The sequence below is a fragment of the Protomyctophum bolini genome (assembly GCF_963924005.1).
Source record: "Protomyctophum bolini genome assembly, chromosome: 12".
Taxonomy (NCBI): domain Eukaryota; kingdom Metazoa; phylum Chordata; class Actinopteri; order Myctophiformes; family Myctophidae; genus Protomyctophum; species Protomyctophum bolini.
This window is the reverse complement of record NC_137873.1, coordinates 19,809,099-19,826,598: the sequence shown is the minus strand read 5'-3', so window position 1 is coordinate 19,826,598 and position 17,500 is coordinate 19,809,099. Positions and strand designations below refer to the sequence as shown.

Below are 17,500 nucleotides of genomic sequence, written 5' to 3'. Positions count from 1 at the left end.
ATTTAAGTACAATATACTCTACACCAGCACATTTGTATAATACTATACTGTACATATTAATCATCTGTTTACAGTCAAAACTATTTTTATTGTGAATAAACTACATCCTTTATCAACCCTCCATCTATCCCTCCATTCCTCCATCCACCCTCAGCCCACCAATCAACAGGAGATCCTAGTCCTCACCGCAGGCTTGACAAAGTCTCAGGGAAAAAACACCCCCCACAACCCAGAAGACCACAGAGACATGTGTTCCTGGTTACCAAGGGACACCGAAAAAAGCATGATAGGAAAGAGAGGGAAGAAGAGAGAGAGAGAGAGAAGAGGTTGGGACAAATATAGCCGTGCCTGAAGACAGCTCATCATCAGCTATCATTTTTAAAACCTCTGATGCGCAGGTTGGGGCCGGCGGAGGGTGGAGTTACGGGTTAGTGTGGTTAAGGGAGGCGGACGGATGCCATTATTAGCCCCAGGGTTTCACTTCAAGTCCACGCCGCGCCCTATCTTTATCAGCGGGCCAATCACACGCTCCTCGTCCTCTATGCGTACGCTCTGCGTTTTCTGAGGTTGGCTTCTTTACTTATCGTAATGAAAGACCTGGGGAGAGAGAAGGAGGGAGGGAGAGAGAGAGAGAAGGGGCGAGGGAGGCAAGGAGGGAGGGATAGGAAGAGATTGAGAGAACGAGAAGGAAGGAGAGACAGAAAATAAAGAAGAGGGAGAGTCTGATAGAGAAAAAATAAATGTGCAGAGAGAGAGATCATAAGGGAGAGACACCCAGAAATAGAGAGAGAGAGAGAGAGAGAGAGAGGAGAGAGAGAGAGAGAGAGAGAGAGAGAGAGAGAGAGAGAGAGAGAGAGAGAGAGAGAGAGAGAGAGAGAGAGAGAGAGAGAGGGAGGGAGGGAGAGAGAATAGAAATAGACCAAGAGCGGTGAAGAGAGGAGAAGACATATGACAAAGGGAGACACTGCGAGATAAGAGTGAAGGAAGGTTATAGACAGTGAAGCAGACGCACAGAGAGAGGGAGGCAGGGAGACAGAGAGAGAGACAGTAGCACAGAGAGGGGGAGTTCCCACTAGAGACTTTCTAAATGGGACCAGTGAAACCATCGAAGGGGAGTTGCAATATGTTGTTGTGACTCTAATGGATTTTAAATGTGACTGGAGGGAAGGCAGCGGCAGGGGATTACCAAGGTGAATACATGCGTCACTTTTAACTTGTTAGGGACTACAGGACCTGTATTCAGGCCAGCACACGCAAATACTGTACGCACACACACACGCACACAAACTGGCCTAGATTCTGGGTCTTCTCCTGTGCCAGTGTATCCATCTCATGTGCAGGTCACCCTGGTGCCTCCAAGGACAAACAGCCCATTAACTAAATGAGCCTGAGGACCTCGACACCTGTCTGTACCACACACACACACACACACAGATGGGGAGGTGCGTGCGTGCAGCCCAGACGTGCACACGCACACGCACACGCACACACACACACACACACACACACACAAACACACACACACACACACACACACACACACACACACACACACACACACACACACACACACACGCACACACACGGATAGCCAGAGCGACGGATGGATGGACATGCAAGCACAGACACACCAGTGGAAAATTCCAAGCTCAACCTAAACCGTTCATCCTTCAGCGCCAAAACAGTAGCTGGGAGAAAGGAGACACAGACAGGATGTGACTATAGCAACAACAGGAAATGGTTTCTTGTGTCTCCGTCTCACTGACAAAGGCGAGGCGGGGACAGTAGCAGCATGCAGGGAACCGTTGACCTGATGAACAAGCCTTATTCACCGCTGTAATCCCCTTTACACTTCAGAGACCGAGAGCTAAAGGTTTACCTGGAACAGGGCCATTCTAAAGCAAGACTTAGTATGCAGTCGGTGTCGGTAGCTTACATTTTCCAAACAAATTATTGGCATTTAACTTAAAGAGATTAAATGCTAAAGGTTTACCTGGAAACTTCGGAAGAGTTTGTGTCTGAAACCTAAGCAGTCTCCAGTCAGTGAAAGTTGCATTTTTCCAAACCATTCTTTCAATACGTACTTTCTAAAAGAAAGGACGGAATGTTTTATCGATTTTGGAAGAAAACTCTCCTTTTGTAAAATTATTGCCAGCCCTAGGGCTTAAGTTACCTATACTTTCCTCGCCTTGGAATACAAACCAATTTTTTCTTTTATTAGCAGCCATATCTTACTTCAGTACTTTTTCTTCTTGCAGATCTAATAAAATACAGAGAGATTCATGCCAAGGCTATTTCTAGAGCAGGAGTCATTTTCGTGAATATGGATTAACGTGCGCGTTTGTCCTTTTGGAAGAAAATCACTCCTTTTGTTCATTAAAGGTCGTCCACCTTGTCTGGGTAATTCGTACACAAGTACTGTGCACATGGGAGAGCCAGGTGAGGGTTATTTCTGTACTGAATGAGTCTGTCAACAGTTATTGCTCTCTGGAGACCCATACAAACTGCATGCTTTCAGGTGGTGCGTCTACCTTTGCTATCAGATTTATATCCCGTCCTTATTGGCGTCCGTTCAAGTGGACCCGAGAGACTCTAGCCATTGGCGTGCCTTCAATTTGCCCCGCAGGGGGTGGGGGTGGTGGGGGGTGACACATGAAGCAAAAAGGAATGTAGGACAAGGGATCAAGGTTCCTTCCTCAGCTGGGGATTGTTTATCTAGGCGCACATCCTCCTGGCCCCCTGCTGGGACTCGGACGTTTCTCCCATGGAATCTTGGGTCTTTAGGTTCATATTGGCGCGCAGCTACATATTGGTGACCTGGTACGAGCCAGTGAGCCAAAGGGTTTGCGTGCACGCACTGTTTGCACAACCTTGAACTTGGAAGCGTTTGTGGTTTGTGGGAAAGCATATGACCTCACTCCTTAAGCGAGGCTGTTTATGTTTTTCTGGGTTAAATGTAAGCTTGTACAATAGGGACAGACCTGTGGTGTGTATCTGATGTTAACTACGGTGCTTTTGTTTACTACTCTATTCTTGGTTTGTTTGTGCTATACACTCTTGTCCCAGTGGCCGCTAGCTACCGCTTAATATGTTTTCCCTCAGCACAGCCCATTCAGCTAGAAGGGCAGCTGAATGGGTAGAGAGGCCGCCTGCCTGCCTGGGAAACACAAGGCTTTTTTGTTTGTGTAATTTGCAGACCCCCTTGAAAACGAGATGGTTCATCTCAAGCGGTTACTCATAGTAAAGAAATTTCAGATTATCATACGACCATCACACACCAGCCACCTGGCATCTGGCACCACTCAAAAATCAAATAGGCTTCTAATGGGTTGTATTGGTGGCTCAGCCAGTTGGTAATGTATACCGTAGATACAGTATACGTGTAGATGTATAGATGTACTATATAGGCACAGGCCTAATCACAAGGCCATGTGATCAAATCCCGGGACACGTGACCTGTGTTGCACTTTACCACTCTCTATGCTGTCTCGCTCTCCTGTCCCAAAAAGCAGCGATTCCATCACAATTATTATTTTAAAGGCTTCCATTGTCTGGTTTATTAATGCTGACGGAGAAGGTATACGTACATGAAAGAGGCAGCATTGCAAATTCAATCGGTTTAAATTCTGCCCTCGAATGGCTTTTCCTTGTGATACTGAAAGTGACAGAAGCCTTTTTCTTTAGAGAATATATTCTATAAAAGAGACAGAAAAAGATGTGTGACACAGATCCAAGATCCAAGAGAACAAAGAACAAAGTCTTAACTCTCAATAGTAATGTGGAGAGATAGATTCTCCACAAGGGCGGGTTTGCTTTCTACCAGGCGGGTTTCAGACAGAGACATACAAAAGACTGCTCCGTTTCATGACTAGTATAGAACAACGCATATGTAGAGGTAATGGTTAGAATTGTGATAGTGTGCCTTTAAAGATAGTCTTTGCCCAGTGATGGTGTAGTGGATAAAAGCCCCGGGCTCTAGACCCATATTCCTGCTAGTCTAAAACTGAATCCATCCAGGGCTTTCTCTTCTGTCTCCCTCTCTCTTAGCTTCCACTGCCTGATCCGTCTCAATATAGACACAGCACTGAGATTGGACTGCAGAAAACAACGTCTTGGGAAAAAACTTCACAGCATTATTCTGGGCATGTCATAATCGGCAAAAAAGGCGAAAATAGATGGTGAAAATAGCAAATTGAGTTGCAACACATTGTGACATATTGTGAGCTTCTAGATCGCCTATTTTCAGGGAAGAGATTTGGTGTAGAGGGAGAAAATGGGGGGCCAAGGAAGGATAGACCCCTGGGGGACCCTGGTCAACATATAGAGTTTAATATAGGGTTTAAGTTAAAAAAAAAAAAGTCCTCTGAGATCAGGGATTCCTCTCTGAAAATATTGATGAACAAGCATTTGCATTGGCCTGGTTTCTATACCACTTTTGGACCCCAAAACCACCATAAATGTTGTTATCCATGAATGATACCATTAAATGGTTCATATATATATATATATATATATATATATATATATATATATATATATATATATATATATATATATAAATAATCGTAGATGCTTTTGTATTTTACCCAACATGTGTGTCAGTAGACCAGTAGAACTTGAACAGTTCCTGCGTCCCAAATGTTTTGAGACAAAACAATATAACATAAGTAACGGCAATAAAGGAAGAAATAAACTCTGACCTGTCTTGAAGACCTCGTAGCGAACGGAGAAGCCCGCCCCGTGAGTCTCGTAGTCGGACACGAACTTGATGAGCAGCTGGTTTCCGCTGGATATAATGGGCGAGGGGGCGATCTTCCCACAGAACTTGCCCAGCATGGGAGAGCGCTCGTCGCCTCCGTTGTACACCTCCACATAGTCGTATCTGGAGGAGGAGAGGGTGGAGGAGGAGAGGGTGGAGGAGGAGAGGGTGGAGGAGGAGAGGGTGGAGGAGGAGAGGGTGGAGGAGGAGAGGGTGGAGGAGGAGAGGGTGGAGGAGGAGAGGGTGGAGGAGGAGAGGGTGGAGGAGGAGATGGAGAGGTAGTCTGGTTAGAGGTCATCATGAAACATACTGTATAAACATAGGAGTTTGATAGACACGTGATGATGCTTGAGCATACCGTACATAGGGTATATTTTGTCTACTGATGTCACACTGTTGTGTCAACCCAATCCTAAATAACACCTACATGCCCCGGCCAAGCCCCATACAAAACACCACCACAATTGGCCTGTTTTGGAGCTTTTGTTGAGAGGTGAGGAGAAAAGGAGAGAGAGACAGTAATAGCAATAAAGAGAGTGGAAAGAAATGTACAAGAGAAAAAGACAGACAGAGGAAGGCAGAAAGAACAAGAGTCAGGGTGAGTCAGGAGTGATTCATGTAGTATCTACTATACAAGTGAAAAGGTGTACCCATACTCATTCTTCATGCTCTATCTCCGACCGAACCACACTTTCACCACACATCTCTATATGCAAAATAAATTCGGCACGCTCCCCGAACTGACATAGCCTATTTTTTTGCCGTTCAAGTGTCTTATTTACTTTTAAAATATTACTTTTATGAAACATTCCTACACGGAACACGGAATCACTGCTGCCCCAACACGGTCAGAAACAAGCCCAACCAGCCCACAAAGAAGCCCTTTAAACCACGCTACTTACATACACTACAACTCGCTTACAATTCGCAAACCTGGCAACACCCTGCCTCATACGTCACCAGCTCTGTTCCTCCTGGCCTCCGTAGTCCGTCGCGCTCACAATCTGTCGCAGCCATCTTGCTTTTCATTTACAGTGGACATTTTATGCAAATAAATTAATTATAGGTCCAGCAAGCACATCATGATGGTCTGTTTGTGCTCAATAGGTCACAATAACATTCCGAATTTAGGTGTTGTGTTTTGTATGACCTTTTCCCCAGTAGTACTTTCATATCTATCTCAGCTTTTGCCTGATAGCACACATGCTAACGTTAGCAGCATTACACCGATCACTTTGCCTATTTTCGCCACACAGCCAATTTACTTCCGCGAGCGGCCGGGCCATTCCGCCCATGCGAATGCATGGAGAAAAAAAAGAGACGCAAATCCAGCTGGATCGGAGCAGTGCCACACACACACACACACACACACAGAGAGGAGTTGACAAGTGAGAGAATGACACGGCTGTTGCGTTTCACCATGGCCAGTGCTGTTGTAGACAGCGACGATGATGATACACGGAAATAAGTGTGGAAAAGAAAACAAGGCAACACGTCAAATATGGGCCAGCATCTTAGCAGACATCACAAAGACATCGATCTGTCCAACGACGATGGTACAAAGACAACAACACAGCCAACTATATTCTTATAGAGAAAAGCTCTCAGCTAATTCGCCCCGTGCAAAACAATTAACGCACGGAGTTGCGGTCTGCATAGCTGCAGACATGCGACCACTATCAGTGGTGGAAAACGCTGGCTTTCAATATTTAATGAGAGTTGCAGAACAGCAGAACCACGTTACAAAATGCCATGCAGGTCACACATGTTTTCACTCCTAAAATGTATACAACTAATAATACATGTGAAACGTTGCCCGTTAAAATCGTTTTGTGTAAAAGATCGTCAAATATATGGCCGTTAGTACTGTTAATTCAACATCCGGTGAGGGGAGGATACGGATTGTGTATGGAAATCAGCGCATACAGTGGGTGGGCTTTAGACCGGATGTAAGCCACATCCACTAAATGTACACTAAATAGAAATAGTATACAATACTGCATAAAATGGTGTAGCCTACTGCAGCTATTTATAACCAGGTAGTGTATAAGTGAAATTGAACACTTAAATTAGTATTTAATACTTGAACTAACAACAGATGGGTCTATATACTATTTGTCTTTTTTTTTTCTTCTTTCTTTTACTTACTTAGAGCTTAACAACAATGTTACAAGTCATCTCATCTTAAAGAAACATTTAAAAAATGTTAGGGCATAAAACCCAAAGTTGTTAAACCTTTTATTATTCTCATTCTGATTTGTTATTTATACAAAATAAATGTGACTTATTGGGAAACAAGTGTTTTTCTTTACAAACCAAGATATTGCCCTAAATTATAATGAATATAGCCCTCAATGCTGAAAAACAAGGTTTTGAAAAAATAGATTGAAAAAAATTAATCGAACATCGAAGCAAATCGTGAGCTTCAAATCGAAAATTGCATTGAATCGTGGACTAGGCCAATCGTGATAGCGAATCGAACATCGAATCGAATCGTGAGCTGCAAATCGAAACTTGAATGGAATCGTGGACTAGGCGAATCGTGACAGCCCTAATGTATACATACGCCTGCACGCACACACACGCACATGCACGCCTGTAAGGCCCCCCCCCCACACACACACACACACCAACATGCGATTCATTAAATAACTATTTCCTTCTTCCCATAGTGCGTGGCGAAGTAACTCTGGGATTGAGTGGCCGCGTAGCGGCCACGAAATTCTAGTAGTGTACATGAGTCACCACCAGAAGCCTCTGTGCCCCGCAGAGCACAGTGTGACTTGATTAGTGACCCTACCTCTACTGCCTTACTTCATCCTTTACCTGTAGGCCCATGACCTGTCCACACCCTGCTGCTACTTATCATCTACATCTGCTTTTATGTGCACATGTGTGTTCTGTAGGTGTTTTTGCGTGTGTGTGACTATGAAGATTGTGTGTGGATACAGTCAGTGTACTGTAATGCCTGCACTGTTAGGTTTGTGTTCGTATTTCCATGTGACAGAGTTTAAGGACAAACACTCCCTTATCCCTCTCTCTGCTATGCTGTAGATAATTCAATTACAGCAGCAGCGGAGCAAGGACGCTCCATAACTCACATGAGTGACCAGAGAGAATGCGGAGGTTAACTGGTGAGCTCACCGCTAACTGTTTGTTTGCACAAGGCCATATTCTAAGACAAATTCTGAAGACCAAAGGTGTTTGAGGCGCTTGACACATGCCCCTGCACTTCGGAATGCTCTGCTTTAGGGGCCTATAGACTCGCCTTTATGACGTTTTTACATGCTGTCCGTTTCATTCTTCTGTAATCTTGTTTTATAATTCAGGTGTGATATATTTCTTCTTGGCTTTCGTTTATTATTGTTTTATAGTCTGTATAACACCTTGTAACTCTGCTTTGAAAAGTGCTACACAAAGTTAGTTATTTTCATACTACTTATATAATAATAAGCCTTTTCCTGTTGGAGCCAGCTGTGGAAACAACTTGGCTAGGCTTAGCTAAGGCCGAGCTACATGAACCCGCAAAGGCACTGATACAGCACTTAAGGCAATGGTTCTCAATATGGGGTCCAGGTAGCCCTGGGAAAGGGGTCATTGGGGGGGCAGCAAAATTTGTTATATAGCATCAAAATTAGTTCAAGTGGGGTACATGGCAACAAATATTTTCTGATGGGGATCCGGGGCTAATAATTTGGGGGTGCTTGTCATGAAAAGTTTGGATTAGCACTCACTTAATGCATGGCAGTATAGGCTAGACAAGAAGTTGGAGAAGTGGACCCATTGTGTGCGTGTGCGTGTGTGTGCGTGCGCGTGTGCGTGTGCGTGTGTGTGTGTGTGTGTGGAAAGGGCAGAATGTCCACTCTCCTTCTGCAACTACGGTATTTACAACAACGTGCCCTTGAGCACCTGTATGAATATATGGCTCTGGTTGCACTGGGCAGCTCTGTATGAATGCGTTGAGAAGGAGCCGATTGCTGAAAAAGAACATGTTGTGTGCTCACTCAGCAAACCTTCCCTAACCTAAATGAAAGTTGAAAACAAGACTCTTCCTCTTCGACCCAGCTGTAGAAACAATGTGGCTAGGCTAACATCTTAGCCAATGCTGAACTAGCTAATACAACGTCAACAGAACTTTGCTAACACAAACAGCCGTTCCCCACCACTTTAGCTACTTCATCAGCATTCAGCAGGTTTTGGCCAAAAAGACTCTTCCAACCAGACAGTTTATGTTATCTGCTCTCCAGGAAAACTTGGAACAGAATTTGCAAAGCAATTCAACTGTTCAACAATAGAAGTGCGTTTTGGTTAACGATGTTGGCACAAGGTAAAAGCTTGCCAACACTGTGAAGTTTTTAAAAGATAAACACCTATTCCCAGGCACTGGGTGGGGTATTTGCTTTTCTCACACACGTCTCTCACAGCCCTCTTAATTCAGAGTTGTTTTTTGTTTTTTCACTGTAAACAGCTCAGCTGACACATGGAGAACATGTGGACAACCAACAATGTTCAACCACTGAGGCTAAACACAAGACGTGTGTCAGTCAAACTCAATTATTTTGTTATGAAAGATAATTTGGACTTTCATACAGAAAGCATTGAGCTGACAGACAGAGAGAGCAGGCACATGGTTCTGTGTATTGCTTAATTAACTACATCTGCACCTGTAATCTTTCTATTATGGACTATGCAGCTGAATAGATTGAAAACAAGTTTTTTGTTCTATTGTCCTTCGTATAGAAACTATAAAGGGGTTAGAAATAAGGCCAGCTGTCGGAGGCCGTAGCTGTACAGGGCATCTCCCGGTGGGAGTCAGGTGGAGGCGTGTATGAATGTGGAGCAGGGCAGTGCTGAAAGAGGACCATGTGTGCTCAGTGAACCTTCCCTGGATAAATACAGGTTAAAACTCTTCCATGGAAGTCACAAGGCCACTTACTGTATACCATGCAGCTAATACAGGAACATATGGACTCAGAGCTCGACCACACATAGGCTGAAAGATACTGCAACGCCCAATTTATACGTCATGGTATATTGGTGGCGCGCTCTAAAAATGGCAGATCAACAAGTTCAGAAATATGGTACAAGCAGCTACAGACAGCTAAAGATTTGACGGGGAGGCCATATGGTCCATGCCATTATTAGACTGTCTTGTTTTTTCCAAGATTGCCCTTTTTGATTCTTTTTTCCAAAAGGGACTTGAACCCATTTTGAGCGGGAACGCCACCGAGTGGCGCGCTACGAGCTTGTAGGTCTGCTATTTTTGAAAAATCGAAGAACGACTGACATAGAAACATAGCTTTTTCAGAAAACTGTCAGTATGTAGAAGACATTTTTAGAATCTGATCTCAGGTCAAAATGGGTTAAGAAAGGATGTATAGAAGAATTTCTGATGACAACATTGTGGAAAATGTACATGAGCAGAAAGGGTGTGCGGTAACATTTAACAGGATATTGCATTGACCACATAATTGCAATGGCCCGGTTCAATTCCAGCTGGGGGCTTGTGTTGCTTACCCCTCTCCACCCTCAGCTTACTCTCTACTGTTCAATTTGTCTAAAAGAAAGAAATACAATTAAAAAACAAACTAAGCCATAGCTAAGCAGATAATTAAACTGAAATAAAACTGTATCATCGCAGCTGGTTAAAGGATGCTTTCAGTTTTATGATCTGAATGACACGGTAATGAGTGAAGTCATTAATAGCCACCCATGTTGCAGCCATTACACTTGTGTAAATGAACCAACAGCAAAATCTGATTTACAAGCAAAGACCAGCCTTCGGCAAAACAGTCAGCTTCCCACGCGGTCAGACGTTAACTGTAAATTTACAGCCAATTCTATTTATGCATATTATAATCTACTAGCGGCAGCTAACAGCTCAGGGCATAAACAATGTTTCTCAATGCTCAATTGAACAGCCACAGCCTCGGAGAGCACGGAGTCTGTTGGCCTTGTTCATGTTGGGAAAACTCCACCACTAAGCCACGCACGGTCTGAAGCAGTGTCTTGTAAAAGTCTTAACAGTGCCTTCGGTGACATGAATGCACGCACACACTCACTTTGAGATAGACTCGCTTGTAAAAAACAGCTATAGGGGAAGAGAGAGGAGAGAGAGAGAGAGAGAGAGAGAGAGAGAGAGAGAGAGAGAGAGAGAGAGAGAGGAAAATAAATGAGCAGGAACCAGAGAGAAAGGGGAGAGAGAGAGAAATAAGTGGAGACACATACCCTTATATGAGAACATTACAGGGAGAGAGAGAGGGTGGAATAGATGAAAGAGAGAGAGAGAGGTAGATAGAAGGAAAGAGAAAGAGAGAGAGAGGTACCGGTAGATAGAAGGGGAGAAAAACAGAGGGAAGAAAGAGAAGAATTAAAGAGGGAGAAGAGAGATGGAAAGATGGAATCAGAGCAGGTGTGTGTGTGTGTGTGTGTGTGTGTGTGTGTGTGTGTGTGTGTGTGTGTGTGTGTGTGTGTCTCCTCTTGTGTACAACCCTGCATACAGATGGCTGTACTCATTGGCTGAGTCCTGACTGGAGGCAGTGGCTGCAGACTGAGACAGCTCATGTAATGAAGTGGAGCTGTCTCTGAGCTCTCTAGTTAAAGAGACTCCCTGTCTACGGCCCTCCAGCTCTCCTCTCCTCTCCTCTCCTCTCCTCTCCTCTCCTCTCCTCTCCTCTCCTCTCCTCAAAAAGTGTTGCTCAAGGGCTCAGAAACAGCAGCCACACCCTCGTGGGAACTCGACCCGGCAGCCACTTCCCATTCGCAGCTGATGTTCCTCTTCAGAAATAGTATTAGCCTACATACTCTAAATCTGTAACAATACAACCAGGACACAAATAACCAAGTGTTCCAACAGCCGGGATAATGTGTAAATAGGAAGTTCTAGGTCGTACTGTACCATCTGACAGGGAGGCGTTTTTCAGAAGCATCTGGGAAACCTTGCTTTTAGCCCCATTCAGCTTTGCTCGGCTACGGCCCATTCACGTACAGTGAGGGGAACTAATTAAATAAGCTGGTCTCAAGATGTTTCTGGTTTAAATCCAGCACTTATAAGCCGACATCCCGACCAAATGAATATAAAACGTATACCAAGCAAACCACCAGTCCGGCAGTACATCTCATTAACATGCGGCCGGCGTTGCATGCGTTCTTCTGCGTTCCCCCGCGGCTACCGTCTCCTCACCTCACATCTGGAAGGCATCGTGGGAGCGTTCTTTACGGGACGCAGTTCAAGCTGTTGTTACGCTCGCCTCCCGCAAAGCTCAGGCACAGAGAACGCCGTGCATGCGGGAATGACTCAGTGGTTTCTGCAGGACACGGCCGGTACAAATGTAACCGAAATGGACATCTCAAAGAGTTACAACTGGATAAAATGTATCCATTTGTAACTTAATCTTTATCCATTTGTTAATTCAATTAACACCGTGTATGATCACTCTCTCTTATCTGTCTCAGTACATCTGAAAGACTGCCAATCCTCTCTCTCACCAAGTCTATGTCGTTGCTGTTGAGCAGAAACCTCTCATGTCCATATACTGCACAGCGTCACACAGAATTATCAAAAACAAGCTTATCCTGAAAAGTAACAGTTTTGGAGGTTTCCACCCAACAGAGATGATGTGCTGTTCTGGAAAGATCTTCTTCTTAAATTTTTATCCCACGATTTTGTAACCCAGTTTTCTTTTCACCCAGTGCCAATTATCTAATGTAATCCTGGGCGCTACACTTCCTCTGACAACCTGGGGGGGCAGCGGACTGACCTCCAAGCTGCTTCTTTTCACCTGACAGAGGGGAATTTCCCCGGCCGGACGTAGCGCGTGGAAGGGACACGTTATTCCGACCAGTTCCTTTCCCCTCCATCCGGCGCCCCGGCTGGCCAGGGGGAGGTAGTTTTAGAGACCAGGATTACGGCATGTTTTTGTGAGGGTACCTACCCTAGGGGACACGGGGAGAACATGCAAACTCCACACAGAAAGGCCCTATCGCTAACCCCCGCCTCGGGTATGGGCACTGATGATGCGGAGGAGGGAACACGCCGCCAGTGCCCAAAGCGTCCCCAGCGGGAATCGAACCCAGGACCTTCTAGCTCTGGAAAGATCTAAATGTGAATGGATGTAATGCTGGTACCAGTGGTTCCTGCTAAAAATATATATGATGTTCATATTTTGGAACAAACTTGGGACAAATCAGATTTAAAGGATTATTTCACTTTCAATTCATCGTCTACTCACCCCTGGACAGTTTTTAAGTCGCACGATTCAGTATTTAGATATTTATATTAATTTTAGCTGGTCCCCCGCCCCCTTCCTATACAAACCCATTGTAACATCAATCTCCAAGATAGATTCATCAAAAACACCCGTCCTTGGTTCTGGTGAGCCTGAGTAGCCGATGAAATGACCACAATTTGTTTTTTTAAGTAAAATATCCCTTTACGTTGATGTAATGTGATTTACTTTAGTAATTATGTACAACAGGTGCTAATCTTCCTAGTTGTAACCATTAACATTCCACTGCTATCCAGACTCTCCTCCCTCCATTAGTCTCCCTCTCTCACGCTCACACTGTTTATCTTTTTTTAGTCATTAGATACTGTATATGGCATATTATTTTAGTCTTTCATCTCTCTCCCATTCCCGTCCCTCCTCATTCACCATTCACTGCTAGAAGTTTCTCTCTCTCTCTCTCTCTCTCTCTCTCCCTCCCTCCCCCCCCCCCCCCCCCCCGTGAGGTTATTAGTGAGTGTGCAGGTCCAGCACTGCTCTCTGTCTAATCTACTCTACTGGGAGTTCAAATGACTGCGGTATATAGGGGCAAACATACACACACACACACACACACACACACAACGCAACTTGCACAACTTGACGCAAGCATAAGACACACATTCACATGTGTGAACGCATGTACATACAGTATAGTATTAGTACACAAGCCTACTCACAATTGGACATACGACATCTGAATTATAATAATTAACAGGCAAACACGCACGCATGCACAAGTTGGGAATATTAAGATCTTGTTGGACGTGAGCTGTTTCTTGGCTGATTGCTCTGGACCCTATACAGTCAAATTAGCTAGTCTACAGATGGCGAGAGTCTGAGCAGAATACTGCACTACACCTCTGCTCTCTCCTACTCCTCTCCTCTCCTCACCTCCCATCCTTCCTTCAGTCTCACACCTCCTCCGCCTTCACCAAAATACAGACATGATGGGCAACTCTCTCTGCTTCTCACAGACACATGCTCACAAATAGCTGCAGACTTGTGTGCTCATATAGTGCATGCTCCCCATGCACGTGCACACACACACACACGCAATGTTGTACTCATCGGCACACTCATCCTTGCATGCTATCTCTATCCCTTGCTCTGTCTCAACGTTCCACACTTCTAAACACATCTCTCCAACACAATCACACAGTTGCACAACAAGCAAACATGCACACACACACACACACACACACACACACACACACACACACACACACACACACACACACACTCTGCCCTCTGATAAATGTGAACTTGCAGCCTCATCTTTCACCCAGACCATGCAAATAAAACCCACAGCTCACGAAGCCTGCTGGGAAATTAAAGAGGGGCAAGGGAGAGGATTTGTTCTCATTTAAAAAAAAGTCCTATAATCCGACAGGGGAGAGGAGGTGTTTTCTTTTTTTAGGCCAGGAGGAGAGAGAGCAAGGAGACAGACTGCATTGGTCTGGCCTGCTTTAGAAAGCCAACAGATGAAACAGGATTTAACAGGTCTCATTAGGCAGCATCAACTGGGAGAAAGCTGAAAAGAAGCAAAGTCAAAGTCGACATATCCCTCGATGTGATGCAAGTTTATCCACCCAGAGAAAATGTTCAGCCAAGGTTCAAAAGACATGCCACTGCTTTGGTCTGTTTTTCCAAAGGCAAAAGCTAAACACATAAGAAAATCTGAGGAAAATCACTGTTGAAAACATTTTTGTGTTTGTCCTATAGGTATAAATGTCCTATAGGTATAAAAGTCCAGCTTCTCTCTCACTCTCTGCGTGCATCGAATAACAAGTAAAACTTTAACTGGCCACATCAAATTTGTCACTGCAACAACCAGAACCTCTGTCTGAGTCTTAAACAAACACCTGAAGGCGTTTCCCCAAGTCTCAAACAGCGACCCAGGGCCAAACATCTCAATGTGCAATACCTGGGAGATTTGAAAGGAAAAAGGCCCTTTGTCAAACGACACCCAATCCCACACAGCTCTAAAGCGAGTTACAGCAAAGCAATAAACACCATGTCACTTACACCAGTCTTTGACATGTGTTAGCGCATGGACAAGTTGATCTACGCTTGCTTAGGGCAAGAAGGGGGATACTTTATGCTCCCCGTCTGACTTTCTCTCTCTTTCTCCCCCAAAACATGTGATGTTAATTAGTTGGCCTCATAAATACACGCAAGCATGTGCGCTCACACACCACACACACACACATGCACACACACACACACACACACACACACACACACACACACACACACACACACACACACACACACACACACACACACGCGCGCGCACACACAAGCAAAGTGCTAAAACTTGAACGGCTTTGTAACGTTGTCTCATGAGATCAACTTGACCGGCCAGTCTGCCCAAGTCGACAGACAGACAGACAGACAGACAGACAGACAGACAGACAGACAGACAGACAGGCAGACAGACAGACAGGCAGGCAGGCAGGCAGGCAGGCAGGCAGGCAGGCAGGCAGGCAGGCAGGCATAACAACCAGTAAGTAAGACACCTTGAGGGCGAGAAGCGACCTCGCCCACTGGCCATATATGGAGCGTGTCTTGAGTGTACAGGGTTTGATGAGGTCAGATCAATATATGGAATGTCAGAACAGGTCAGCTCCATGGAGATCTAAGGGTGGCAGAGTCTTGAGTGTACAGGGTTTGATGAGGGCACAATATATGGGGGCTTTCCCCATGTATGGGGATTTGGAGTGACAAACATATGGGGATTTTCAGTGACAAAAACGCAAGATTTCATAGTTAACATATGGGCTTAAAGGTAGAGTAAGTGATTTCACTCAAAAAACCTTAGGTTTCGTTTTTGGCTGTGGGACCTAAGCCTTCGTCCAATCAGGATAGAGAGTCAAAAACGAAACCTAAGGTTTTTTGACCCCCAGGGGTTAACTGGGGACTCCTTATATGGTCAGCACACTCTATAGTAGAGAGGATTATCACAACAAAACAAAAAAATAAGTGATATTTGAATTAAGTGAAATCACTTACTCTATACCTTTAATATCAGGGATCTCCATATCCAGATTTTTTTCCAGATTTTACTACCATCCCTGATGATGTCATAGTGATGTCACAAGACCTGGGACGATTGTGACTGAGTGACAGATTGTGAGTGACATGACGTGACAAAAAACTCAAGGTTTCATAGTTAACTGCGACCTTCGGTCGCAACAACATGCAGTCAGTCAGTCAGTCAGTCAGTCAGTCAGTCAGTCAGTCAGCTAGCAAGCAACATTGCTACATTGTGAACAGTGTTGTTGTGAAGTGAATACGTTGTTCTATGACTATAACATTGCTACATTGTGAACAGTGTTGTTGTGAACTTAAGTGAATTTGTTGTTCTATGACTCGGTCTGTTGGCGTTTTGATGTGAGCAGGACATTCCTGCTGTCTTCTAGTCTCCGTGGCAGAGCTGGACGTCAGATGTAGACAGCTGGAGCCAAGCACTTTATGTCCTTTCATACGCCATACAGAATGATCTGCTAAAAACACTTGCTTTCACACAGCAAACGTATCCCACTTTCCCCTCTTGCTCTCTATCACAAATAGACATACTACACCCCCACACACACACACACACACACACCCCCCCCCCCCCCCCCCCCCCCACACACACACACACACACACACACACACACACACAACCTTCACCCCACAAGACAGTCAGTCCACCTCAGATGTCCAGACCTCAGTGTGTGTATGGTTCCATTGTGACTGAGGTCCCTATGATGACCCCATGTGATGACCACCGGGAAGCAGGCTCGTACATACTCAAGGGGCACAAGGACGACACGGGACGCACAGACCACAGCAGCATCTTTGTCATGCTTTAATTCAATAGTTCTTATCTTTGTCATGCTTTAATTCAATAGTTCTCAAATATTTCCATGCCAAGAACCCCCAAATTGATATGTAAAAATATCAAAGATGTTTGGAACATGTTGGGCGCCCCTGGCACAGCAGTCTTTTCAGCTGGGTTAGGGGACCCAGCTGAAAAGACTGCTGTGCCAGGGGCGCCCAACATGTTCCAAACATCTTTGATATTTTTCTCGTTTTTTCCCTCAGGAATAGCAGATATACAAGCACCGCGTCACAAAGTGACGTGCTGTTAGATTGCAGATATTATATTAAATGGATAAAGTGCTTAATATGATTGTGATGCTATATTCAACTACTCTTGCTGCGGACCCCCTGGAACTCTCCCCAAGGACCCCTGGGGGTCCCAGCCCAGACCAATGCTTTAATTGGTGGTTTCAATAAAGAAGAACATAACTGAGAATGAGCCAGTGATTCACTTGATATGTCAAGATACCGCGGATGTGTATCACGTGACATTATTAATACTGCTAGATGATCGCACACTTTGGCCTTCCATTATCAGAAAACTGCGTGTGTCTCCTCCAATCCATCATTTAACGAGCAATGCACCCGACCCAGCTCAAGTGCACCT

The 17,500-nt window shown here is 44.8% G+C and overlaps 1 protein-coding gene across 1 annotated transcript in view; it reads right to left on the bottom strand.

Moving 5' to 3' along the window:
* Positions 1-17,500, bottom strand: part of LOC308326386 (neuropilin-1a-like) — a 69,630-nt gene that overhangs the window by 40,670 nt on the left and 11,460 nt on the right. The window contains exon 3 of the mRNA XM_080779225.1: positions 4,701-4,882. Coding sequence (XP_080635351.1) covers positions 4,701-4,882 — 182 coding nt within the window. The remainder of the gene's footprint in view (positions 1-4,700; positions 4,883-17,500) is intronic.